This window comes from Falco rusticolus, chromosome 3 (assembly GCF_015220075.1).
Source record: "Falco rusticolus isolate bFalRus1 chromosome 3, bFalRus1.pri, whole genome shotgun sequence".
Taxonomy (NCBI): Eukaryota; Metazoa; Chordata; class Aves; order Falconiformes; family Falconidae; genus Falco; species Falco rusticolus.
The window spans coordinates 102921785-102949012 of record NC_051189.1 but is presented as its reverse complement, the minus strand read 5'-3'; the positions used below and the strand labels follow the sequence as shown (position 1 = coordinate 102949012).

The following is a 27228-nucleotide window of genomic DNA, read 5'->3' as shown; positions in this document are numbered from 1 at the left end:
TCCAGCCTGCCCGGGTCCTGCGGGATGGCAGCACAGCTCTGGCCCGTTGGCCACCCGCCCAGAGCTTGTGCTGTCATCTGCCTCACTGGGGGTGCGCTCTGCCCACCCTCCAGATCACCGATGAGGCCGTTGGACAGGAGGGGACCCAGCGCGGAGCCCTGGGGTACGGCACTAGCCACCGGCCTCCAGCTGGGCTCTGTGCCACTGGCGAGCACTGCCAGGGCCTGGCCATCCAGCCCGTGTCCAACCCACCTTGCTGTCTGCTCGCCTGGGCCCTGCACTCGCAGCCTCGACCGTGCCAAAGGCCCTGCTGAAGGCCAGTGGACACTGCCCACTGCTCTCCCCACACCTACCAGGCTGGGCATTTAATCATGTAAGTTAACCAGGTGGGTCAAGCATGACTTCCCCTTGTCAAAGCCATGCTGGCTACTCCGACGACTTTCTTGTCCTTCATGTGCCTGGAAATGATTTCTAGCTTTTCAATCACCTTCAGTGTCCTAAGGTGGCAAGTTTATTCATAAAAGGTTCCTGTATGAGCTGATGACTTATTTTTAGTGAACTGCCTTTATGAACCAAATATGGACCCAACTTGTTTTTATCAAAATGCTTTTTCTGTTTATGAACAACAAAACCAATCATGGAGACCAAACTGGAATTGAGCAAAGGGCAAAAACAATTAAAAGTGTAGCTGGGAACTCATTCTGTGCAGGCCAGCTGTTCATTACCAATTGCACATGGGCATTGGAAGGCAAATAAAAAACAGGGTGTGAGGGGAGCTGACCGTCTCTCATCACTGAGGAGAAGTGTCGGAAGAAACAAAGTGAACAGCACAAAGGGCTGTATGAAGACAATTTCCATCTTAGCAAGTCAACACTCTCTCTTCTTTTTCACAATGAAACACAAAAAAATTATTCTCTTTTTTCATACAGCAGGTCTGCTTGAACTGCTCACTATCTGGAGTAAGTTATATAATATCTCTAGTTACATTTTTCTAAAGGCAACAAATTACTTGGGGCCAACCTCCTCCTTTCCCTTCTGTGAGCCCACAGAAGCCTCCACCATTTTCCTTGTCTTATTTGCACACACAGTTAACCACAAAGTTTGCATATCACAGAAGATGCACATGAACTTGATTTTTTTTTTAAACTTTCTCTTTAAGAGGGAAGTTTTACTTAGCACAACAGAACCAAATATAATGTCTGTGCAAGCTCATTTTGGAACAGCAAATGAATCAACCAAAGATACTCTCAAAAAATATTAAGACTTCTGTCCTCCAAGACCAACCATTGTTCGCTTCACTCAGTTATTTCCATTAACACAAGACAGCTGCTATCATTTCCATGTCTTTGCCTCTGTCAAAAGAGGAGATCACTGAAAAAAGATTCATTCTTTTGTTTGTTTTCTTCAATCATCAAGCTTGTATTTTTACTGGTATTTTGCTGGACCATTGTGCTGCTTCTAATCTTAAAAACATCTTTCAAAAATGGTCATTGTTCCTTCACTGCCAGTTTCCAACCAAAGAGGGTGTCACATGACCTCCAAGTTCAAGGAAACATCTCAGATGAGTCAGGAAAGGTATGCATGCCTTCTGTCTCTTTCAGCTACATCTCCTCTCACATCAAAACCTCACTGGGAAGATCAGAACAGGCCACAGTCTCAAGAGTCAGCTATGGGAAATAAAAGGAAATTTTCTCTAAAAAAAGAAATTTTATTCAGACTCGTAAGAGAATAAGAGGAGGGGAGGTAAATCTTAGTCCTGCCCTCAACAGAGGGGTGATATTAGAAATAGTGCTAGTTCAGAAGTACACAAGAGAAGGGGGTGGGAGGGAGAAGATTATGAACACGATTTGGAAGATGGGAAATTCCAACTAGACACACAGAAAAAAATTCTTCATCACTGTGATTGGTCAAGCACAGAAACTGCTTACCTGGAGAGACTGAGGACTGGAGATATAAGAACTTGAAATCATGAAGTCACAGAACAATTTCGGTTGGAAGGAACTTTTGCTAAGAGTCCTTATCTAGCCTAAGCCCTTCACACAGCAAGGCCCAAATGAGCTTACACAGAAACTTCTTCAGTTAAGGCCTCCAAAGACAGAGGTTCCACAGCTTCTGTGGGCAACTTGTTCTAGTGTTTGACCACATTTGGGTAAAAACCAAAATAATAATAATAATAATAAAAATATCAAACAACCCATCCAAATTACCAATTAGCCATGTTCCAACTTCTGTCTGTCTGCAACAGCCCTCATACCAGAGAGGAAGAGAAAGCTGCAGAGTCTGTTTAAACCCTGAAACCCTTTCAGAGTGCCACATGCTTCCCTCCTCCTTTCTTATGAAAGATACCTCTGCACACCTGGGCGATTTTGCCTTAGACTTCAAGAAAAAAGACAAACCAAAAAGCAGTTTATAGAGCAAGTCAACCATTCCATTTCATCAGTCTGGAAAATCAGAATAAGTTTCAGAAGTGTACTATAAATCCTTAAAAAGCTGAAAGGAACTACACAAAAAAGGAAAGGAGAACACAGAAATCAAGAACACACATTCCATGAGACAGCTGAAGAGGAACATAGCTATTTGCTGAAGAAAAATACATCCACTGAAAAACATGCTCTTGCACTCATTTGGCTGGTTTGCTACAGAGAAACTGCAGCAATGCAGTTAAATCAGCATGAATGTTAAGAGAATCAACAGGACCTCTATCTCAGCTTTGGTGTCAAAGGCTTAGAAGCATCCTATGACACCTGTGCCACAACCATGAAAATAGAAAAACAGCGTAAGACTAAAAGATCCCCCAGACTTTCAGGACTCTTCCTTCCAGGACAAGGCTAAGGCAAAGAAGAAGGAAGACAATTCAGTGCTGCTAACGTCATGTCCACTGTTTTCAGTTAGCACTCATTACCATCCTTTTTATGAAGCACGCAGTTTAAAATGCCGAGCTAATGCCAAAGAAAGCTGGGGCATCCACCTGGCACAATGCAACAGGCTGGACAACCAGATCAGCGCAGCACCAGGCAGCTGCAGCTGCAGGGCTTCCACTTCTGCAGCCAGCACAGCCCGTGTGAGCTCTCGTCAGCCGTGTACTGCGGGGCTTTGCACAGAGCCTGGCACCATCCCTAAAAGGATCTCCCAAACCAGTTACTGGGGCTAAATGCAGCAAGAAAAGCTACTGGGCTGTAGGAGTACCACACATTCAAAACAGACATGAAGTGCAATGGTTTTTGCCATGAACTTGTCTCCACTGAAACACCTTGCCTGAAGAGATTTTCCACTGCTTGCCATCACTGACAAAGGTTCAGATTTGATTTAAAGCTGCTCCACAGCTTAAGCAGAAACTTACTGGCTTGACGCAAAACACGGCAGTAAGGTTTTCTGGGGTGTTCTGCCCGATCTATGAGTGTCCAGATAGTACAGAAACATTCCCTTCCTGCCCTAGGTACTGTGTCTTTTTAGTAGGTGGTGGATCACATGAAGTATGGGAGGCCAACATCACCTAGCAAAATGGCAGACTGCAAGCACTGCTGCCCCCACACATCTTTTTTTTAACTTTTTCTCAACTGACCTGCTGAATGAAATCAACAATATTAACACTCTGATGGGAGAGCTGCAAAACTTGGAGCTGGCTACTACGGAAGCAATGCCGCTCCTCAGAACAGCCAGGAACTTGGGAGCAGCACTTCTGTGCAGGAAGGCAGCAGCATGCTGGCAGTGCTTGCACTGCCAAAAGCGCTGGTGATGGGCAGGGGGCAAGGCGCCAACATTGCTCCTCACCAGGACGGTACGCATTTTAGCCACAGTCTTCCCGGCTACACTGTCAACTGCGATCACCCTTGCTCAGCTCCTCACTGAAACTGGCTGGCTTTCTGTATTTGCTCCTTCAACCATAAAACTTTAGTACCCAATAGCATTTCTTCCTAGAAAACGTTGCCATAGAGATCTGGTTATGTAATTAAAATGTTCTGGGAGCCTTCAGAATCCACACCACCGTCAGCAATCTGAGCAAGTCTTTTAAAATTATTTATTTGCTGGTAACATCCAGAACCTTTGTAAAGAATGAGACCCTCAAACTCACGAGGAAACAGGAAAAAAGAAATTCTCAAAGCCTAAGTTTTTCCTTTTCTGGGGATTATACCAGGACTCCATACCAAAAGGATTTAAAAATAAATTAAAAAAAAAAAATAATAAAAAATCATGGGAACACATGCGTATGCATTAAAAAAAAACCTGCAAAAAGCCAGGAACAGGTGTCAAGCTTCAATGAAAAATCCGGATTTCATTCATGTTTCTTCAGTTTAGTGTGCACACAGACACACAAAAGAAAGCGATAAGCCACTCCAATAAAGCCAGAAAGTAGAAAGTAACACCCGTTTTAATCAATCAGGACAATGACTTTCAAAGGACTGGTTTCCAGTAACGCCACTCAGGTGTTTCAACATTGCAAGTCCTGGCTCTACATGTAGCGCCTAAAACTCCTCACCAATGAGCATCTGGCTACAGCCCTCTTAACCTTCTAGATAATGGGAAAAATTGCAAGAGCTGGTGTCTCCCAAGCCAACCCATTGTTTGCTTTGTTGGTTTTTTTCAAAACAAACTAACCAACCAACCAGCCTGCCACAGCTGAAGGAAAATAAAAAACTGCATCAAATGCAGCATGCTCCCCTTTACCAGCATCACATCCCAATTCTTTTAGTAGCTTTATAGACATAGGTAGACTAAATATAGCTTAATTACAACATTTATGATATATTAATCTTCTCTACGAGATGGATGATTTCCAGCTAATGTCTTTATTTTCACAGTCAAACAACATACATACACGCATCTGCTTTAGACGTGCTGTTAGTGCCTAAGGGGGGTGTGTGCGTAACTTGGAAATGGCTCACCTCTTGGGTACCAGATTTAAAGTCAGAGTCCACATCATGGCTAATCTATTGCATGCTGATTATTAAGGATTTGACCTGATCTGTAGAGGGTCCAGGTGACTGAAAAGAATAGGTAACTGCAATTTTACCTAGTAAGAAAGAGATCCTAAATGTTAACAATTCTGTCTAACAACAAGCTACACTGATTACTCAAATCTTTCTACAGTAATAAAGCTCATAATTAGAACTACAAACCTGTGGCGAGTTCCCATGCTACCAAGGATCCTTAAAAGAACCTGCCTGCCCCCATAGCATCAGGTGGTGCTGGGTCACGCTATCGCCCATTTTTCCCCTTGTGTGTGGGCACTAAGCCCAGGCTCAGCTGACTCTGATGGGTCTTCGTTGACCCCCACGAGTGCCCAGAGTACTCAGACTGGAGACCTGCAGGTGGAACACGTTTGTGACTACTCCTTACTGCCAGAAGTCAGGAGCTTCCAGCCTTCTCCATCCTGACAGTCTCTGTCCACTTGGTCTCCAGCTGCTGCTCCTTCCTCCCCTTGTGTAGCTTGGGTTTTCCACAAATACCACATCAGTCTCCTCCTCACCCTTCCCCTCAGCCTGGGACCTCGGGGCCTTGGCCGTAGCACATCTCCCACAGGAGAGGCCACCCCTGCCCCGACTCCAGCGACAGGCAGGAGCCCTCTGCAGCACAGGGCCTGGACAGAGGGCTCCAGCCCTGGGGCCCAGGACTCGATGTGCTAACGGCACTCCTGTGGAGTACCACTGCATCCCAGCGGGTGTCCATGTGCTGGGGACCACATCCTGCAGCGTGCAGAGACCACCGCTGTCCAGCCTTCGGGCAGACCCACATAGTGCCAAGTGGAACTCCTGAGCCTCTCTGCGCTCCTGCTGCAACCACTGCCACATCTCAGCTGCTGCGCTCTCGGGGCTGCACTCTGGCTTCCTTGCTTTCCCCTGATGGGTCCCTTCTGGTGAGAATACAGTCCTGCCTGCATTGCCAGCACCCTGAGCAGCCACACCTAGCTTTCAAAGTGCTGTCGCTGCTGCACTGCCCTGCCACCCACACCACCCTCGGAGCAAATTCAACTGTGCTGGGCCCCGAGCAACCTCACCCAGCTTTGCAGATGGCTCTCCCCCCGAACAGCAGGTTGAATGAGACCATCTCAGGTCCCTTCCATCGAAATTACATTTCTATGTCAGGGACACAGTGGATATACACTGAGCTTCAACTGGTTTCACTTTGAGAGCCAGCAATGACCAAAGCAAGTATCTGCTCCACAGAAGGTGTAGAAATGCATTTGACAGCTACAGCACACTGCTTTTGCTGCAGGAAAAGAATGAACCTCAGCCTGGCTCTTGCAGGCTTTGTCTAGGAGTGAGGGCAACTAAAAGGTTCTAGACTTTGTTTACATGTCTGACTGTAAACTGTCAAAGCTGCACGGCCTGCACTGGCTATTTTGTTGTCAGATATACTAACACATTAGCTAATAAAGCTATGGCTTAACTAGCCCCCATCACTTGCCTGTTCTTTTTCCTTCTGTGTGACCAAGCGAAGCATACACCTTCTGTTGCAGATAAGAAAGCAGCCCAGAATTTCTCCGTTTCAATGTCTGGCTGCTGAGCCTTCTCAACCACATCAACCACAAGCAGGGATTTTTGTAAATCTACAACATTTTGAAGGTCAAGAAAAAATAAACAGAAAAAGAAAACTCCTCTTTTATCATAATATACACTAAAATTCTCATTGTCTCATGTGAAAGTAAGGTTTCTGACCATCCTGTGGAAGCAGTGATTCCCCCAAGCTGCCATTTAATACAGACATATTGCCCTGCCTCCCCAACAAAGAGCACAAAATATCAGAAGTTAAGACATAAAAATCTCCAAATGCTGCTAAAGTATACTTATCCCCAAGTATTAATCACACTTTCAACTCCCTCCCTAATACATTTAGATTAATGTGTCAGTAGTCACACTACAGTTTTCTGGCTGAAACCTGAACCAAATCTATGTGACCTACAGCACAGCTATACAGAGTGGGGCACACACCACCTGGCATGACTGACTGATCCTAGGACAGTTTAAGAAAAGCTTCATATAGAAAGCAGTCCTACTTAAAATTTCCAGGACACAGGCTTCCCAATGTAAACAAAGCATTAGAATGCTTGCATACAGATTTCATATCTGCATTTCCAGGTTGCTGGAGGGAGATTGGCTGCATATTTATTTATTTTAATGCCTTTAATATCCAAGTGATTGGGTCAGTTTTACCACCTGGAAACTAAATTAGCACGATAAATCAAACATCAAATTTGGTTTTTTTTTTCTCCCAGCCTGCAATCTCCCTTCCTTTAAGCTCCGCCTCCTGCTCCTTACTTTGCCAGCAAGCAAGGAGTGAATATTGTGATCCCCCACCCCCACGTCCCACTCTCCCATTATTTCTTCATTACATCTCCCAACATTCCCCAGGATTGCAAATACAATAGGAGTACTGGCAAGCCACACACTGCTGGCTCATATCCCCCCCCTCCATTCCTCTCCCCCTGTTGATGGCACTTTCATTACCTCTGCAGCACCTGTACGATACTACTCTGCACCCACAAAGCGCTCTCGCCCTCCTGTCATCCACGCAGAAAAAGGCTGTTCGCTTGTTAGCATTTCAATATGTGACTGCTGAAACACCGAAAACTGAATCAGGAGTGAAGCCTAGAAGAATGTGCCCAACTCAAAGGATTTTCCTTGAGTAGATGAACAAGCTACTTAAACTCACTAAAATCAGTGAAGGACAAAAAGGAAGGTTCGTTATTTTAAGCCTGTATAAAAACAATCACCTGTTTCAAGCAAGAGTACAGGAGTAATAAAATCAAATCTTGTAAAAATCTGACAAACTGTATAACTCGAAAGAGATGTCTCCACTTGACATTTCCACTGTTCATTTGTGCAGAATCAATTTCTGGAAAGATTATTTATAATTAGATTTTCATTCACAGCCCTACAGCCAAAACTCAGGAAGATCACAAATTTTAAGCAGATAACAGGACTATTCAAGTCGATGGTAAACACTCCAGTATCTCCTAAACTACAGGGTAAAAGCTTGCCTAACCTGAGCATTTACAAGGACAACCCAACTTATGTACTCTAGGCTTTATAACTTCATTTTCATATATAATTCTTAATGCCAATATTTTAAAAAGAAAAATAAAGAACTGACAGACTTTGAACAAACAAAAAGCAAAGACCAGACCACATGATAATTATTGCCAGATTTCCAGTGTTTTGGGATTCACATGCTGTATTAAATGTATTTTCAAGGTGTCTTTGCTTCAGTCTTTTTGATATTTCACACAATATCTTAGAACTGTTTAATGAGGTTGTAAATTTAACTCCCTTCTACTCTTTTTGATTTGGATACAGCACTCTTCACGAATGTTTCTACGTTCTAACCACACACAAGAGAGCTCCTTGAAATCTCCTGACCGTGCCGCTGGGTGGTCCTGCCATTCCTAGCAGAGGCTATGGCTGTGCCCGCAGGAACACCACCCCCCGCACTCTACTTTCACACACGGCTCCCACCCAGCGCAGCACAGCCGCGGCCCCCAGGCCCACAGGGGCAGGCTGCCCAGGCCTGTGGGCTGCGAAAGGAAGCGGGTGAATGTAACAACACTGCAGCAGAGCAACGGACAGCTAGAACAATCCATCCATGAGATCAGTAACATACCGTTACTCCAGATATAATTGGGGTTTTCCCTTCAATTAGTTTATATATTTCTTGAACTGCTTCCTCATCACTTTTGTCTTTAAATCGCTTCTTGGAGAGTTCTTGAAGAGCCTCCTTAAACTGCTCAAAAGTGATAGTTCTGGAAGACTTTCCCCTGTTGAAACACACAGAAATTAAAAAGAAATTACAAGAGAGCACAACAAGCATTCCCAGAATAGTGGAACAGTTGCAGTTCAAAACAGAAAAATGCAACAGAACAGGAAGACCCATGCAGCCCATACATGGTGTCAAATAAAACATATCCCAGGAACAGCACTTCCTTTTTTTATGTACACCAGCAGGATAGCACTTTAGAAACGTCCCTCGATGAACAGTCAGAAATGTGGAAGAAATAAAGGGACCTGGCCTACTGTCCAAATGCCTCCAGCTCATCAAACCAAATATAGTCTCATTTAGTTGATGACTAATATAAAGTCTGCATGCATAAAAGACAAGAACTGAAGCATCTTAGGTGAGTTTTGTTATTTAGTATTTTTTTATTTCTAGCCTAGCTAGACATATCATATACAGGTCACTTATTCATGTATTCACAAGTAAATTAAGAATAATGCTGCTGTGTAAAGCAAACTATTGAAAAGCATTTACAAACTTGAAATTCCTTCTCTATTCAAGACTGACAAATTTTAAAGTGATGCATTTACATTTAATGCCTGTTTTCCTTCTCGGACCCATCACCTTCATAAAACATTCACAGGTTCATGAAAAACACACTATAGCAGTCCAACAACTCACACACACACACGCCCCCCCAGAAATTCAGAGCTGAAGACTTGTTGTTTTCACTAACAGGAAGCCCATATTTCCACACCAGTAAATTACTTAATCAGGTTTACTTTCAGTAGAGAAGATTCTGCTAGTGTACAGTACCAAATCTGACAGAGTGGGAAATTCACACTTTACAAACGTCTATTTATACAGTCACTCCTGCAGAACTTTTACACTTATCAGGCCAAAGGGTTCAATTGATAAAACTCCTACAAAGAAACTCAGCATTCATGAGAGATGCATTTAACCAAAAGGAGATTACTGCAAGTCTGTTTTCTAGGATTTCAAACTATTCAGTTTAGGCAGGAGATAACGTAGTAGAGTACACACTGTTGCTGTCTTTTCCTTAACACAAAACCATTTGCAGTGTTCCACATTTTAAAACGCAGGTATGAGGCCACAGCATTAGTGAGATTACTCATGATCTAAAAATTTAATAAATTTCTTTTCTATGAATTGTACTGCCCACAAAATGCACCTTTTCTTGTATTATTAAGTTACAGATTCCCTGATCTTTAGATCAATAATTTAACCACCAAAATTTAGCCATATGTTTTAAGCTAAAATTTAACATCAAATAGAAAAGTTTCAAAAAAATGTTGATACTTATATTGATGTAATCTTAAATAGTACCATCTTTAATAGCAGAAGATGTTTTTCTGTTGCTTACAACATCATGAAATCCTCAAAGTCAAAGAAACATTTGAGAGTCCATATTGCTGGGAAACATGCTACTATGTGAGTTTTGCTTGCTGCTTAAGCATTTCTTTTTATGCCAATTTAGAGAGCATTTCAAGCAAACCAGAAAAAAAACCCAACAAAACATCACACAACCCAGACCAGTCCTTTAAACAGTGATGGCTGTTTATACAGGAATAAACAATAGATGCAAGGATAGAGAAAGTGCACTGGCAACAGAAACCTCAGGGTAGAAAAACTATGCATAGAAATCTGATTTTAATTCAAGTGTCACACAGAGCCACTGCCAAGAGCTATTCATCTATCTATCTGTCATCAATTTACCTCACTCAGAGGGTGCCTCCACTAACGAAAGGAGGGAGTGAGATTTCTCAGGTTTAGACACCAACAGTTAGGAAGTGACTTCTACTTCAATTAAATAAACACAAAGTGAAATTTTATCCAAGGCTTTTAAAACAAGAAGAAATTGGTTATTCACAGAAAAATTCAACCCTAACACAACCCTTTACATATCATTCAATACTAGTATCCTTTATTTCAAACACAGCCCAACACGTAGCAAATTCCTACATCCCTCACACTCACTATTTTAGCCAGAAATAAAGTTTATTTGTTTTTTGATCAAACTTTGCTGTTTGTGACTACTTGTCTGCTTTAGGTGAAGCATATGCTGGAGTTTCTCATGGCATTAGCTAGTCAAAGCATATCATGACAGTGGAAATGAAGCACAGAATCCAGTATTTCATTACTTAGACAGACATGGAATAACTGCAATTAACTACTTGGAATTTGTCCAGGACTCTCATTAATAGGATTAATATCCCTCTTCTGATGAAACACGTCCAAAAACCTTCAAGAGGTCAGGACTTCATTTTGTTTTGCCTCTCATTTCGAGAAAGATGACATCGGCAGTCATTGCAGAGCTTAAGTGTGACACCACACGAAGGCCCTTGTTCACTACAGACTCACTGACAAGTCTAACACACAGACCTTTCAGATTCAGTTTTCTGTAGCACATTGATTACCTGCAAGTCTCCAATCAGGACTGCTACAGTTTGGCTTGGATCATCGGTCAGGGTCATCACAATGGGAAAGGGAATGACCCCTTTCAGAAAAAAACTGTTGAAATTCATGCTGACTCCTTTTATTTTTATTAATACATGTAGAATTTATGGTTCCACACATCAAATGCAAAAGAACAACTTTTTTTTTTTTTAATTCTGTATTAAAAGTAAAAATACATAAATAAGGGTGCCAAAAGGAGCAGAGAACATCTGTTCCTGGTCTAAGACAAAGCCACTCCTACCTCTCACAGTTGGTCTTTTCCCTGTCAGAGTAACACAGGGAAAGGAAATGGGTTCTTCTTTCCCTCCAACATAAAAAGTAACCACAAATTGGATACACATATGATCAATGTAGTATTGCTGCTGGACTCAAAAAGAAACGTGCATCATGGCAGATATCCTTTACCAGCAAAAAAACATTAATTGGAGTGACACTAAAAACAGGATTGTGAATGCAGGAATTTTTGGAACTGTATCCCAAGTTTCCTAAATAAAGCAGCTTTAATTCTGAAATTCATTATCTTTTCCTACACTCCAAAAACATCCTCTTTCCCTGTCCCATCTACCACAGTATTATCAAACCCATCTGAAAAACATTCTACTTAACTCAAAAATTCTGCAGTTGCAAGGCATGCCAAGCCTTGTAGAAACCCCAAAAACATAACCCTTAATTATCTCTTAACATGTTTTGGCACCTCTGGTATGCCACGTATGGGACATGTATGCCACATACCACAGCCTCAAAGTTACCAAGTAGCAGTGCTGCAGGCCCTGCTGCCTCTGGAGAGAGGTCTCAGAGCTCCGAGCAGCCCTGCGACCATTGCTGCTCAGCGGGACCACACGCACCAGCCCTCTCTCCCACCCCTACAGTTGTGGGTTGAATGCAAGGGGAGAACGGACCAAGCAGAGAGAAATGACAGAGGCAGTCTCCCAACAACCCTTCATAGGTCTGGATTTACACACTCCACAGGATCAGTCTCCTCCAGCTCCACCAAATGCTCTGTGGAGAAGGACATGGGGGTGCTGGTGGATGAAATGCTGGATGTGAGCTGGCACTGTGTGCTCACAGCCCAGAAAGCCACCCATGTCCTGGTGGCATCACCAGCAGTGTGGCTGGCAGGTGGAGGGAGGGGGCTGTGCCCCTCTGCCCGGGTGAAACCCCCTGCAGTGCGGGGGGCCCCAGCACAGGACAGACATGGACCTGTCATAGCGGGTCCAGAGGAGGCACAGAAATGCTCCGAGGGCTGCAGCAGCTCTGCCGTGAGGGAAGGCTGGGAGAGCTGGGGTGGCTCAGCCTGGGGAAGAGAAGGCTCCGGGGACACTCACTGCAGCCTTCCAGCACGTAACGGGGGCTCACAGGAGGGATGGGACAGACTTTAGCAGGGGCTGTAGCGATAGGACAAGGGGGAATGGCTTTAAACTAGAAGACAGCAGATTCGGACTGGATGTGAGGAGGAAATCCTTGATGATGAGGGTGGTGGGGCACTGGCACAGGTTGCCCAGAGAGGCTGTGGGTGCTCCATCCCTGGCAACATCCAAGGCCAGCCTGGCCGGGGCTCTTGAGCATCCTGATCCAGCTGAAGGTGTTCCTGCCCATGGCAGGGGGGCTGGGCTAGATGGCCTTGGAAGGTCCCTTCCTACACAAACCATTCTGTGACTCCATGAAAAATGATAAACCTATGAACACTGCATGATACAGAAGGCAATTGTATCCTCAGTTTATTTCAGCTATTTTTAATGCCCTGTTCACATTCAGGAAGCCCCTTCCTGACACCAGCTTTTCAGAGGTCATGAACTAAAAAAAACCCATTAAAAACCCCCAAATGAACCAGTTTTTTCTATTAAGCAACTGCTACAAAGAATCAGCTTCTTTGTGTGTATTTGTAACTTGTTTTTAGAAGCTCATTATAAATATCTCGTTTCCATGGGAATAACAAAACAAATATATTAACTTTCATTTTCCAAGTATTACAAGTTCAAACAACTTGCCTACAAATAAGTATGCCAAGGGCAATCTCTCAGCTATTAACACTCCTCTCTCAAGTTTAGCACTCCAGAGAGTTAATAGAGACCTAGAAAGAAGATAACCCACTGTACATTAATAAAGAAAAGGAAAAAAAAAGAAAAAATAAAAAAAATTAAAAAAATATGACGAATGGAATAGAAAGAATGTGTGAACACAATACAATCAGACACTGGAAATGCTAATTAAAGCTATCTGACCAGAAAATGAGACAAAATGGAAAACAAAAAACAACAGAGGGAAAGTAGGGCGGAAAAAAGGCTGTTGTAATAATAGATGTCATAAAGTTGGCCACCTCGATGAAAAGAACAAAATATATACGAGGGACATTAATAATAGAAATTTTTAAAGCCCTGCGCTTTACTATGACACAAAGAAATCTTTATGTTTAGGAAGGATACAATTCTATTTTAAGCTCTGCTTCTTACAACAAACAGAATTACTCTGATGCATCACCCTTCTGTGGAGGAAACAGCGTATTCATTGCCCACTCATGAAAGCTGCTTGCACCTATGCCTACCTTTGGGAACAGACTGAACATACTCAGAAGAATTTTAGGAAGCTTCCCATCACTTCCCTTTCCTTGATGGGTCTCTCCACAAATAACCCCTGCAATATGGGGAGATTCTGAACTGAAGTTTGAATTCCTCAGTTTGCTGTTGGGAGCCCAAGTTCACATCTGTAACAGCATCAGTTCTGAGCCTGGGCATCACCATTGTGAACACAAAGTGTAAAAGATCAAACATCGGCCCAAAATAGACTGCAATAGCAAGTGATGTAGATTTCACTTGCACATACTGACACCAACAGTGTTCTGTGTTCACAAGATCAGAAACGATGCAGTGTAAAAACGTACTGTTCCAAATTAATAGTTCTACATTATTTGGACTTGAGTATTACTTGGATTAATAGTTGTCTACAATTTTAGCTAAAAAGAAAAGCTATACAAATACACTCCATATACCCAATACACAAAATCCTTGACCAGTATTAGAAATCTTTACCTCTACAGCACTATTACAGTTCACTGTTAACACAGAAAAGTCTCCGTTTAATAGTTTCCTCTCTTAATCTCTGAGCTACCAAAAGTCAGCCCATACTCCTATCCCAAGAGGTCACTTTTCCTTTCAATTTCTGTAGATTGAAGAGGGGAAAGAAGATGTAAAAACACTTGGAGAAGCCTCTGTTCTTGCTAGCATGCCAGAGAAGATTACAGCAGGATATACTAACCAGGACTGTTTTGCCATGGAAGCTGCCATCTACCCACAAAGGTCTAACTAAGGTGTACAGAAAGTCTGACAACGGTTTGCAGGCAGCGTAACTAGAGGTGGGAGCCCAACAAATATTTGTGCAAACTCTTGTACAAGGAACTTTGTAAGGTTTATTTAGTCTAAATTCACCACGGACTTGGGGAGTGTCAGCCAACAGAGTAGTCAAGTAAAACTCAGCAGCACCAACTCTTGGAAAACAGAACAAACAGGGTTTTGCGTACTCCCTGTACTTACCCCCTTCCCAAGGCAGCCCCTGTCATTCAAAAGACAGAATACGAAGGACTGTGCTGGCAACAGAATGCCTGAGTGGCTTACTTGTCACAGCTCCTCACAGTTCCTGACTTATTACGGGCACAGTAAGTTTAATGAGGCAATTTCCAATTTGCTGCTACTGGTCCCACATCCATGTAGGTAACTGCTAACCAAGTAATAAGAAACACTCCTGAATTATCAGCATTAATAATTTAAATTATTCTAATCAATTATATAAGCATGTCATGATAACATTGAGAACAGACCGTAAGTCAGACTTTTTACCCCAAACCCTAACAAGAGACAAAGGCATATTTCCAGATGACATTCACACCAGACTTTGAACCTTTAGCTGTTTCTACTTTATTTTAACAAACAAACAAAAAAAAGGAAATGGGAAGCATTTCTTTTAAAAAACATTTTGTTGGGTTTTTTTTAAGAGAAATAATAGATGGATCTTTCTCAACTTGGAAAAAAAGTAAAAAATTTTGGGCAAGAACAATCTGCCATACTAAAACCTCATTACAGCTGAAACTCCCTGATTTTCGTACAAACAGATTTTTTTAATTTACCACTTTACAGCAGCAACTTTATGATTACTACTGTGGTATTTCCCAAAGCATTCACTCCTGTTCATTTAGTAGAATTGACATTTATTCTTTTCTTGCTACTTGTGATAACACACAAAGTCTTCTTGATGTAGTCTATAAACATAATGTACATTTAATAACAATTTTTAGTGCTATTTGTACTGCACACAGTGACAGTAAAAAGGTACCACATACAAATTCCTTGAGGCAAAAAAGGTTTGTACTGGTCTCTGAAAAACACATCGCTCATCAAACATGCATTCTTTTTCCAAGGATGTCTGCTGTAATGTTACCAGCACAAAGTCCAAGGCTAATCTGTTCAACCAAGAAGCAGATTATGCCCCAGGGGTGGTAGTTTATTCTTTTCCTTTTGTGGTTTACAATTTAGAATTTCTGCTCTCTTTGGGCCACGCAGCTCAGCATTTTTACTGGCCATCAGCCCCACAACTCACAGCCAAAAAAGAGCCCCAGCCTGAAACTAGGTTCCTAGGTAGGCTAACCAAGCTGCTGGAAACTTGCAATCTAATAGAGTATTTAGCATATCCTGTAAAGATCTGTTTCTTGCTATCTATCTGTCAAGAATGAAACTGAAGAATTACATAGACAATCAAAAAACTTATAAACAAAAAAGATGAGTTTCTTCAATAAAACTGAAAACTGTATGACTAACCCAAAGCAGAGATGTGTCAAAATTTGACAAATATAGCTGGAGGGAGAAGGGGTAGGGTGGGAGGGGAAGGAAAGATGCTGTAATACAATTCTGTTAGGTTCTTTGTGCTGCACTATCTAATAGCTCTGAAGAAAGGTGGTTGTAAAAGGACCAATTAAGAAAACAAAACCTGAGGTATATCAACTCGCACCAGAAACTTCTGCCCAATTAATGGGTAGAACTGAGATACCAAAATTAGGCATCTGGATGTTAATGCAAGCAGGAGTAAACTGGCAAATTGTTAGGAAAGAAGATATCCTTCCAAAAGATATCCTCAGAAAACTGATGCTAGGAAGAAGCTACAACAGAGATCTTCGTGGTCGTGGTCACTTCTGGAACGCAGGCACCTTTGAGTGCATAGCTATTTACTATTTACTAAAGTGGATTCCCTTGGGGGAAAGACTAGGACTGACAAAGACAACACTCTGATGACCTTCACAATTACTCTATAATTTCTAGCATCTTGGCCAAGTCAGACATAAGGAGTTGGACTGAACAGTTTCATATACTCCATGATCACAAGGCAGCATCATTATCGGTTTTCTCATCATTCCAGGAGACCAAAGCGAAAAAAGAGGCACAATGCAAAATGCAGTGCAAAATGCTTTCTCCATACCACAGCAACTGTCATGACTTGCAGAAGCCTCTCTGGAGCCAGGAGTGGGCAGCAAAGGCAGAGCACACATCATGTACTCAGGAACTGAATCTGAAGTGCCAGTTTCCCTCCAGATGCTTTTTGTCTCATTACTGAGCAAGGGTAGAGGAGAATGTGCCTAGTTCATTCCATGTATCTGAAACTGTGACAGCTTGTGAACTGCCATGCTTTGAAGATCTGAAGCAAGAGGACTTCAGCAGCTCACTAAACCAGCAGTTGGTATCTATAACAGACTTTAATTTAACCTAAATATTTCAGGGTTTTATCATGAAAATTCTCCTCTCCTGTACCTGAAGTTAATGTTTTTCTCCTCTTGGCTTTATTTTGGTAGTATTTCCTTCCATTGCTTCACTCACAATGGAAATTTATTTCCATTAAAATAAAATCTAAAGTTTAAAAAAAGCCAAAACAACAAACAAGAAGGGCAAACCCAAAAGCTATAAGCCTATAAGACAAAATACTATTGGGAAAGGAATGAAGAAGGGGACTGGAGAAAAAAATGACTTGGCAAAAACACATAGTAGGTGAGAGCTCCCAAAGGAAAGCAAACCCCAGAATGAGTTAAGAGATTAACAGGACTTAAGGACAATGAGGAAAAGAAAAAGTCCAAGCAGAAAGTAGGTCTGACAAATATATAGGGTTTAGAGAAAGAGATGAAATTAGCTTAAAAGAGTAGCAGAATCTACTTCTTTGGGGTTTGTTTGGGTTGGTTTTTTTCTGTTTAAGAGAACAAAAATAATGTTGTATCTGGGTATTTAAGAATAAAGATCCACGTAACAGCTATTGATAACAAGCTGCAAAGGAAGTACTTGGAAAACACTGCGAAGCCTGGAGAAGGCCTATTCCCCAACTTGCGCCGCAGGAGCTTGCAAGTGCATTTCTCATGACGGGCATGTACCTGAGTTTGAGAAGAGTTAGAAACGTACTACCAATTAGTCTGGGAGGACTTCAACTTTTCCTTGTTAACCGGTATCATAAAAAGAAGACATGTTCTGGCTGTCAGTGCCCTGGACTCTACACAAATAATGTAATAACCGTACACAGATAAATTATAGTGATTTTATCATATACATTGCTTTTATCCTTAGAATGTTATCTACTTCTGTGAAAGAACCCAATAAATGACAGGCAACTTACAGTGCATGTTGTTCAGTAATGTAGAAATCTATCTTTTGGGTGCACGAAGGACTGGCACTATTTGTCAGCACAACTCAGGTGCAAGTGAAAGGACATGGCAGGAGTAAGTGACAAAAGCAGGGAAGTTAGCCAAAGTAAAGAAAATTGTAAGAAATGGATAGCCAAAAAAATGAGAGGCTGCAGACAGATCTCAGACCCAAATGGTAGGGGACAAGCTAGTGCTGAAGCAGAAAGACAATGCCTCAGCATCAGAGTTTTGCAGATATGCTGGCCCCTTCTCCAGAGTGCTCAATTTATTTGCCGTTCTCTTTGGTTCTTTTCCCTTAAGTAAGTATATGCACTAGGCTGGGCACACGTGCAGAACCATAGAGCAAGGGAGTGGAAACTGTTAACTGCAGTCTAACAATCTAATACAGTTCACAGCTGCCAGGATACTGCTGAGCACATCCAAAACACAAAAATCCAAGAGGATGATGTTGTAGTGCTCATTAAGTCAGCCTCATACCAATAAATGAAAGCAGTTAAGGAAGCTCAAGATTTACTAATAGTTCTCAATAGCTAATCGTCTAATCTGTCAGTCTTCCCCAGGCTGTGACAAGCTTACTATACAAGTTAGTAGTAAGAAGCTACTTTCTTATAATAATACTTAGCATTTTATCTTTGAGGGATGAAGAAGCTGATACAACCATTACAGTTTCAAAACCTCTTTCTGCTGCTGAAGTACAGAGGCTTATGGCAAATACATTACAGCTGACAGGACAGGGCAAAGAACCAGCATCACCTGTACTTTCTCAGTCAGCTAAAGCAGTGCACATAAACTCATTGCTTGATAACCCAGGGAAAGAAAAGAAGGAAACACAGGTAAAGCACCCTTCTTGTCAGCTCATATGCGATTGCTGGTGAGCATGTCATTCATGTCCCAGAAAAAAACCCCAACCACCAAACCAAAACAAATCATCAGCTAGGTTTGCTTTGATTCACTCTCTCCAGCAATGTGAAAATATTTGGTTAAAAAGGAGACCAGTCTACATACAATGAAACAATGTCCAACACAAACACTGCTGAAAGGAAGCTAGAATACTGTCACAAGTCGTGACCGCAGGCAGGCCAGCACTGCATGGCTAAACATCCTCTAAGCAAAAGCGAATGCATTTTATCTCAAGCAGTTTACCCAGAGAAACTATACAAAATAGTTCGTAAGTATGAAAAGCAGATTCTCAAGGACAGCTTTCAGATTATCAGCCATTTTTTCAGGACTTCAGTTACACTATTAGCCTGAATCTGTATAAATACATAACCCCAGAGATAGAAGAGATGTAACCCAGTGAATTTTCATGTTAGCACCCAGTCCCCTCAGGCTCTGGAAAGCCAACAGCCTGCCTTTACTGCTTTCTCTCCAGATGCAGTATCTGTGTTCTGACTGTGTGGACATTCAGGGAAGCCAAGTTACCTCTTTTGATGAGACCAGTTAACCAAGTATTTTCACATAGAGGAAAAAAAAAAAATGAAATTTCTGCAGCAGAAATCAAACAGTTACATAAGACAGTGCTGTTTTCATTAATGAGACTCAGAAAAGCTCAGTATCTCAGTGAGGGCTAGATATTGTATGATTATATGATGCAACAACTTAGTTCAGACAAAATTCAAACAGAAGAGGTCAAAGAACAATGGCATTATTAAATAGGATTTGACACAGTAAGATCTTAACTCATTAAGTCTCAAGATATTAGAGCTCAAATTATGCTTTCATTAAGAACAGAATTGGACCTTGAAAGTAAACCATTGCACAAGGAACAGAATAATAAATTCATCAAACTCATTATTATGCAAGAACAATGAGAATCCAAGCGTCTTTCTAGCAACTTATCATCCAAAAGGTTTTCTTCTCTGTTTTCCTTAAAATTACACTTTAAAAAACCACAAACCACTTCTATGTGCTGCTAACTTTCCTAGAATTTCTTTCTTGTTTTCCTCCTGGGATTTTGTGATGTTTCAGCAAAAAGCCTAGCTCCACATATTAATAAAGGCTTTTTAATTCCCAGGAAGGACCTTTATAGCTACCAAAATGGCCATTTCACCTATGTTGGAGCAATCCACATCAATGGAGCATGAAAAGAACAATGCAAGATGGTGGCAAGGCAAATGGTGTGTATTGTGGGGACCCATTTTTAAGTCACTATGAAGCTCAAGCAAAACTACAAGTGCTATTTGAACATTTTATTGCTGGAGGGAAACATGTCTGGAACACGCTGTTCCAGGGAGGCCTCCAACAAAACTCCCATCCTAATTCCGAAGATATACTGTTCAGTATAAAGAAGAAAATAAAAGTCTTGTCACTGACTGAAGACAAGAAAAATTAAGAGAAAGGGATGGGAAAAGCAACCTTTAATTCACACAGAGCATATTCACTCTATTATTCAGGCACTGTAGCTGTTTGTTAAGGACCACACTGCCAAGACACAGCAAGTTTATTCATATTTTGTGCCAAGAAAGCACTAGCTGACAGCTGAGGTATCCAGTAATATTTCCAGTAAATATTTCCAAGTTACAAACTGGTTGGGAGTTGGTTTGGTGGGAGTTTTTTTGAGAGAGAAAAGTATAGTACCATTTAACACTACACAAAACAAGTGTCTTTGGATAGCTATTTCTAAAACAACTTAAACATCAAGGGACATGGCTTGATATATTTGGGGACTGTGACAGTAGCTCATTGCTTCCAAAAATGCTACTACGGAAGCCAGAGCATCAGTCTCATCTAATGCAAGTTGGGACTTTCCTTTAGAATTTAGTAACACAGAATTGAAAAACAGCACATTTTTATCAGACTGACCCAATAACAAAATACCATTTTCAGATGGTTTTACAACAGCAACATTTCAATTTTTTTTAAAGGATTTAACAGGGTTGGGATTTTTCCCATGTGAAATCACATAAGCATGAAAGTAACTTCAATGATAGTGAACTTTCCTGAGAGGTCAGATATATGCAAGTAAGTTACAAAATGTGTGTATGTGGGAGGGGTTGTTTTAGTGATCCTGAAGACAGGGTGAAAACATGGACATATGTATATCTGCTAACATTTTCTGCTGGCAACATGAGAAGGTGGCAGCATTAAAAATAGACAGCTGGCGTTAACTGGGAGCGCAAGCTCAGTCTATGGGAATCACTGAACACAGACGGAGATAGAAAGGTGTGAAATCAAGAATGACACACCAAGGGAAAGAAGAAAAACTAACTACAATGGCAGTCCATATCCAGGGACTATTCATGCCCCACAAGACATCTGTTTGTCATAACCAACGGCCAAGGACCAAATCACAGCCTTCAAGAAAGGAGACTCCACACTGCAGGTATGCATGCAGCAGAAATATCACAATTTCTCTGTCAATCAAAACAAGACGTATAACCTAAATAATAAAGAAACTTCACATGGCCCCCCCCCCCCCCCCCCCCGGAAAATTGCCTCCCCGCATGAAAGGGAAAGCTGGACATGGAAAAGCTCTGAATATGCAGATGGTCTCCAACCTTCCCATTCTATCTGTGCTCCTTGTATGGGAGACTTAAATCTGTGTTAAAACTCCAACATTCATGACAATGTCCTGCTCCCCATATCCCTCTTACCTTCATGTCTTCTGAAACAACAGTTAAGAGAATTAATATTGCCGATGCAATTGTTTGCATTGTCAGCAGTCGTTCCCATTTTACAAAACAAAAAGCATGACAGAAAACCAGTCAGATTGTGGCCACAACAGTCTCTGAAACAGTTTTTACAATGGGAGTATGAGAATATTTGAAGAGGTATCAACCCGAAGAAAACCATACTATTTAAAAGAGGAAAACAGGAAACCTGTAGTTGTTTGATGTGCAAATTATTCCTCCTAATCTTTGCCCACAAGTGAAAAAAGGATACACAGAGTAAAAAAAGACTGCACATATTTGAGATGTATACAATTGACATTTCAACACTTTGAACAACTCTGTACCCAAAGCAAGAATATGATTTAATCAGCTACAAACTTGCTAAAACATCAAGTTACTTCAACCAGGAACAAAGCTAATTAGTTCACTCAAAAACTGAATGCACACAAAAAATTGTGGAAAAAAAGTATTTTCCTTTCATTTGGAAAAAAATTTGGGGAAAAGAAACAACCAGGAGATGGGAAACAAAGCAGGAAATCTATGAGTCCAAGCTAATTCTTACTTTCTATTTTTCTATGTAGGCAAGCTGAACTTAAACAAGTATTGTAAGAATTAGTTTTAAAATGTCCAGTCTTGCATTTTTAAAATCTTCACATGACAAAACAAAATAAAAACCAAAAGGTACCCCAGACATCAAATCCAAATTTTCAGAAATATCTCTAAATTTGCTCTTATTCTTATTTGGTAGACATTATGATTTCTAGTTCAGATTATATACAAGTCATCTGGAACACTATGCACATAAATGAAGGCTTTTAATCCACAAACAGTTTTAATTGGTGTCATAGCTTAACCCCGGCCAGTCGCTCACTCCCCCCTCACCCACAGGGACGAGGAGGAGAGTTGGAAAGGCATGTAAAACTCCGGGGTTGAGGTAAGAAAAATTTTATAATTGAAATATAATAAAAATGAAAGAATAATAACAATGATGACAATAACAGTTAAAATGAAAAGGGGGAGGAAAAGACTAAAATCCAGAGGGAAAAGAAGAAGGGAGCACATGGTGCACAATGCAACTTGCTCATCACCCAGATGCCCAGCCAGTCCCAGAGAATGATCCACCTGCCCCGGCCAACCCCCCAGGTAGATATACCAAGGATGACATCCCATGGTATGGAATACCTCTTTGCCTGGTTCAGGTCAGCTGGCCTGGCTGTGTTCCCTCCCAGTTCCTTGTGCCCCTTCAGCCTTTTTGCTAGCAAGGCCTGAGAAACTGGAAGCCAATACATAAAGCCAAAACACAGGACCACACTAGCTCCTAGGAAGATAATTAACTCCACCCTAGCTGAAACCAGGACAATTGGTGAACACAGTATCTTTGAAAACTACATATGCAAAATTGTAACCTGCTCAGAAATCACGTTGCAAATTAATTCTCTAAGGTGAGGTGCTCAAGAGAGTGTCAGAAGAGAAATTCTCTGACAAGAGCACAGTTTTGCTCAGTTCCCCTTTTGCAATAGCTTCGGTATGTCCTGACCACAGTGAATAAATAGGGGAACACGGAACACTGAATTCTTCACATGACACGTAATAAAATGCTTTAGAGTTAACCTGAAACTGAAACATAGTGAAAAAGAGCCCAACAAAAACAAACATGCCAACATTTTTCAGAGAGCTGATGCTGTAAAGATGACAAGAAACTAACAAACCCAGCAAACCAAACCCAAGAATATCCATAAACCAAAGCTGCTTCCATTTAGACCAAAGAATAAGTGTAAGACAATTGTCATGGCAACAGGATCCTTATTTAAGCACAGTGCTTTAGTTTTTTGTCTGGATCCAAAGAAGCTAATTTGGCTTTGAGTGGTCTGATTTCATACATGTCCTACATTCTCAGAAAAAGCTCTGTTGCAACATTACCATAAAGCAACGATGCACATTACAGAAGTCACTTCTCTCTGCTCACTCAAGCGTCAATGTAATTTCCAGAAAAATCTTACTGTTTCTTTGCAGAACAGGCACTGAAATAACCTCCATGAGAATGTACAGAGTGATGAGCAGTTTCTGACTATTGGGAAGTCCAAGACTTTTCATGTAGAAGCTGAAAAGTCTCATGTTCTGCTAACACTTGTATCTGGTCTCAAAACACTATTGCTCCTGTGTTCCACAGAGATATCCATAAAAATACTTGCTTTTCTGTTATCTATGCCTTCTGGTCAAGTACCAGTTCTGAACTGTTTCACTGGTTGTTAATTCCTCCAGTAGCAAATTTCTCTTTCCTACAGAAAGAGAATTGGGGCTCAGGTAGTCAAAACAGATGGGAAGTCTTCAGGTTAAATTACACGGCAGCAAAAGCTGTGTAACACTTGCATATAAGAGATGTGGCACCTCATTTACTCTACAGATCCACAAGTCTAAAGACAATTTTGTATGTATGCTACTGCCAATGCAGAGAACATTCTGTACTAAATCCCTCTGCTATGCCCCTGTCATTTCTCCTTTGCACAGCTTACAGAAAAAATAGCTAATGCATCTGCCCACTTACTTGTTTTGTATATCTCAAGAGCCATATCTGTGCACTTTCCCTCCCAACACGAAGCTGCAGTAATTGACAAGGCAACCATCAATCTGAATGAAGATTCCCCTACTAATTATAACAAGGAGTATCTGCAGGAAGCACAATATACCTCGCAAGCGTTAAGTGCAGGCCCTTGAGCTCTGGGACCTAAACAATTCCATGTAGGCAAAGCACAGGTTGAAGATAAAAACCAGAGGGTTTACAAACCACAGAGTTCTATCCATTTCCTGATAAAAATCCTAAGCTAACTCTACCAGAGAAAGTCTGCCAAACAAGTAGCTACACCCAGGTTCAGAAAAAAGTAATTTTGATTCTAAGGCAGTCCTCCTTGGGGTGAGAGATCAATCCTCTCTCCGTGTCCAAAGAGGGAAACATATTTTACTAATGGAAGTCTCAGTTGTACCACAGAATCTGCAGAACAGCCCATGCCAAAAATGTGCTGGCATTCTGTGAAAGCTATAAACAGTGACCAAATTCTCTGTGGGAATCTCTCCCCTCCCCTGGATTAAAGGTTTGTTTATCACTTTACAGTGCTGACTCATGTGCATCTGAAACCAACACAAGAGAAATGCAGAAAATTATGACAGTTAACATCAATACAGATATTCTAACATTTATATCATACTTCTCTCAAGTCAAAGCCCTAGCTGTATTTAAAAGATCCACAGGTTTCAATAAACAGAGATTTACCCACATAGTTGTCTACCTTGCAGACATCACCATCATGAACCAAGATGACAAGGAACAACTGGGAAGCCTCCAAGATGCTGGAATGAATCGTGAAAGCAGAGAACAAGTGTACATTCTTCTGGAAATTGGTGACTTGTTTAGATCAACAGCTACTGAAGGAAGGTGATGATACTGATTACAGATGATGCAAAACCCAGAGGAGCAGCTGGTACCCCAGAGGCTGTGCTGCCACTCAGCCAGACCAACCACAGCCAGTGTTGGGTCCTGCCCCTGGGCAGGGCCAGCCCCACGCACCAGCACGGGCTGGGCTGGCCTGCTGGGGGGCAGCTCTGCAGGGAAGGGCCTGGGAGGGCTGGGGGGCAGCACGTTGCCCCTGGGCCAGCAGCGTGACCCGGTGGCCAAGGGGCCAGTGGGACCCTGGGGGTGTGAGGAGGAGCGTGGCCAGCAGGTCGAGGGAGGGGATGCTGCCCCTCTGCTCTGCCCTGGTGAGGCACATCTGGAGTGCTGGGTCCAGTGCTGGGCGCCCCAGTTCAGGAGAGAGGGAACCACTGGTGAGGGTCCAGCGAAGGCTGTGAAGGTGATGAGGGGCTGGAGCATCTTCCTGAGAGGGAAGGGCTGAGGGAGCTGGGGCTGTTCAGCCTGGAGAAGAGGAGGCTGAGGGGATCCCATCAATGCCTACAGATACCTGAGGGGCAGGTGTCAGGAGGACAGAGATGGGCTCTTTCCAGTGGTGTCCAGTGACAGAACAAGGGGCAATGGGCACCAACTATGACACAAGAAGTTCCACCTGAACGTGAGGAAGAACTTCTTTCCCTTGAGGGTGCCAGAGCACTGAACAGGCTGCCAGAAAGGCTGTGGAGGCTCCTTCTCTGGAGACATTCAAACTCGCCTGGATGCAGCTCTGTGCAGCCCTAGCAGGGGCTGTACTGGGTGGTCTCCAGAGGTCCCTTCCCACCCTGACTAGTCTGTGTATCAAGCCAGGGCTGGAAAGATTCCAACAGTTTTGGAGATGCCTGACATAACCTCAGTGACTGAACTAAGGAAGCAGCTAGTTACTGAACTATTAAGGGAAATTTCTGTCAAATTTAGCCTCTCTCACATCTGCTGCAAAGTCTATCAGGGCACAGGACCACCCTGCATGCCAGGGTGAAAGCAAAGCTGTCCTTAGATGATTCCAGTTGAACAACGTTGCTGTGATCAGATGCCACTGAATAGTTAATAGCATTTAATAAACTCAAAACACCTTAGAAACTTTTCCTTCCAAGAACACACACACACACTCACTCCCAACGTAACAAGCCATACCAAACATCAGAAACCTTCTTGAAGGGGAATACCAACCCCCTCTCGATGCATCTGTTTCTCATTCTCTGAGAGGTAACAACTCTCCAGGTTCTGAATACAAACTTCTAAATATGTGCTGTCCTGACCTCTTAATTTTTGCTTTCTACAAAGGGCACTTTCTGTTTCATTTCCAAACAGGAATTATTACATTCTTACATTAGCAGTACCTAGCAGTTTAGTTAGTTACGTTCAGAAAATAAGGTTTCACATCTTTTTTCCCGAATTACTATGTCAGTTCTAAAGCTTCCATTTTCTCCAAAGCCAATGATTTTACCAGCTGAAGCAAGAAAGTCAAGTATTCCTCCAAACGGTCATTTGCTGACAATACAGTATTTTGGTGCAAGAAGGATACTCAGTATAGTAATATCCATTCCCACAACATTTAGTATAGGTAGGTAAGGGTTTTACATTGTGGCCTGTTAATGGTGCAATTAGTATCAGAATCCTGTGCTCTTATTCCAGTGCAGCGTCAGAAGACTATCTTACCTACCAGATTCTTATATACCCATTTATTTGCAACATAAAATCTTCTGAATGAGGACCACTAATGAATTTCCATGGGAGCTAATTCGACACCTGGTCTTTCACACTCCACTAGCACTGCCTGTAGGGTACACTGCTTTATAGACTGTAAGGATATACCTGACTTGCAAAACTGCAAAATGACCACTGCAGGAACACAAGATGACGTAAAATCAACAGATTAAGACAATGCCATGTACATACACACTGTTAAGCTCTATGTGCTGCACACACAACATATCCATTATACAGGTATACATATGTATACAGGTATATATATACAAGTATACATATATACATATATAAAGGTATACAGCTACCTTTCAGTATCTTCTCCTATTGTTTTCTTATATGTGAAACCTACCTCTCAACTTACAAAGCACTGTAAATAAAAAACTTAAGACCCTATAAATGCCAAATTACTCCATTTTTCTTCCGCTGTCTATTCATAGACTCTTAAGAACAGCAACTCATCTGCTCATTTAATTTGCCAAAAAAACAAACCAAAAAAAACCCCAGGACACCAAAAAAACCCACTTAAAATCTTCTCCCTAGACACCCTCTTGTAGAGCTGTAAACACCAATCAACGTACACTGCTTGCAAACCTGCAACACCTTAATTGACACCATGC

At 41.9% G+C, this 27228-nt stretch overlaps 1 protein-coding gene across 2 annotated transcripts in view; it reads right to left on the bottom strand.

Moving 5' to 3' along the window:
* The window catches only part of LOC119144741 (tubulin polymerization promoting protein), a 67016-nt gene that overhangs the window by 13528 nt on the left and 26260 nt on the right, over window positions 1-27228 (bottom strand). For both annotated transcript variants that reach the window (XM_037380466.1, XM_037380465.1), the window contains exon 3: window positions 8599-8752. In XM_037380466.1, the coding sequence (XP_037236363.1) occupies window positions 8599-8752 (154 nt within the window). The remainder of the gene's footprint in view (window positions 1-8598; window positions 8753-27228) is intronic.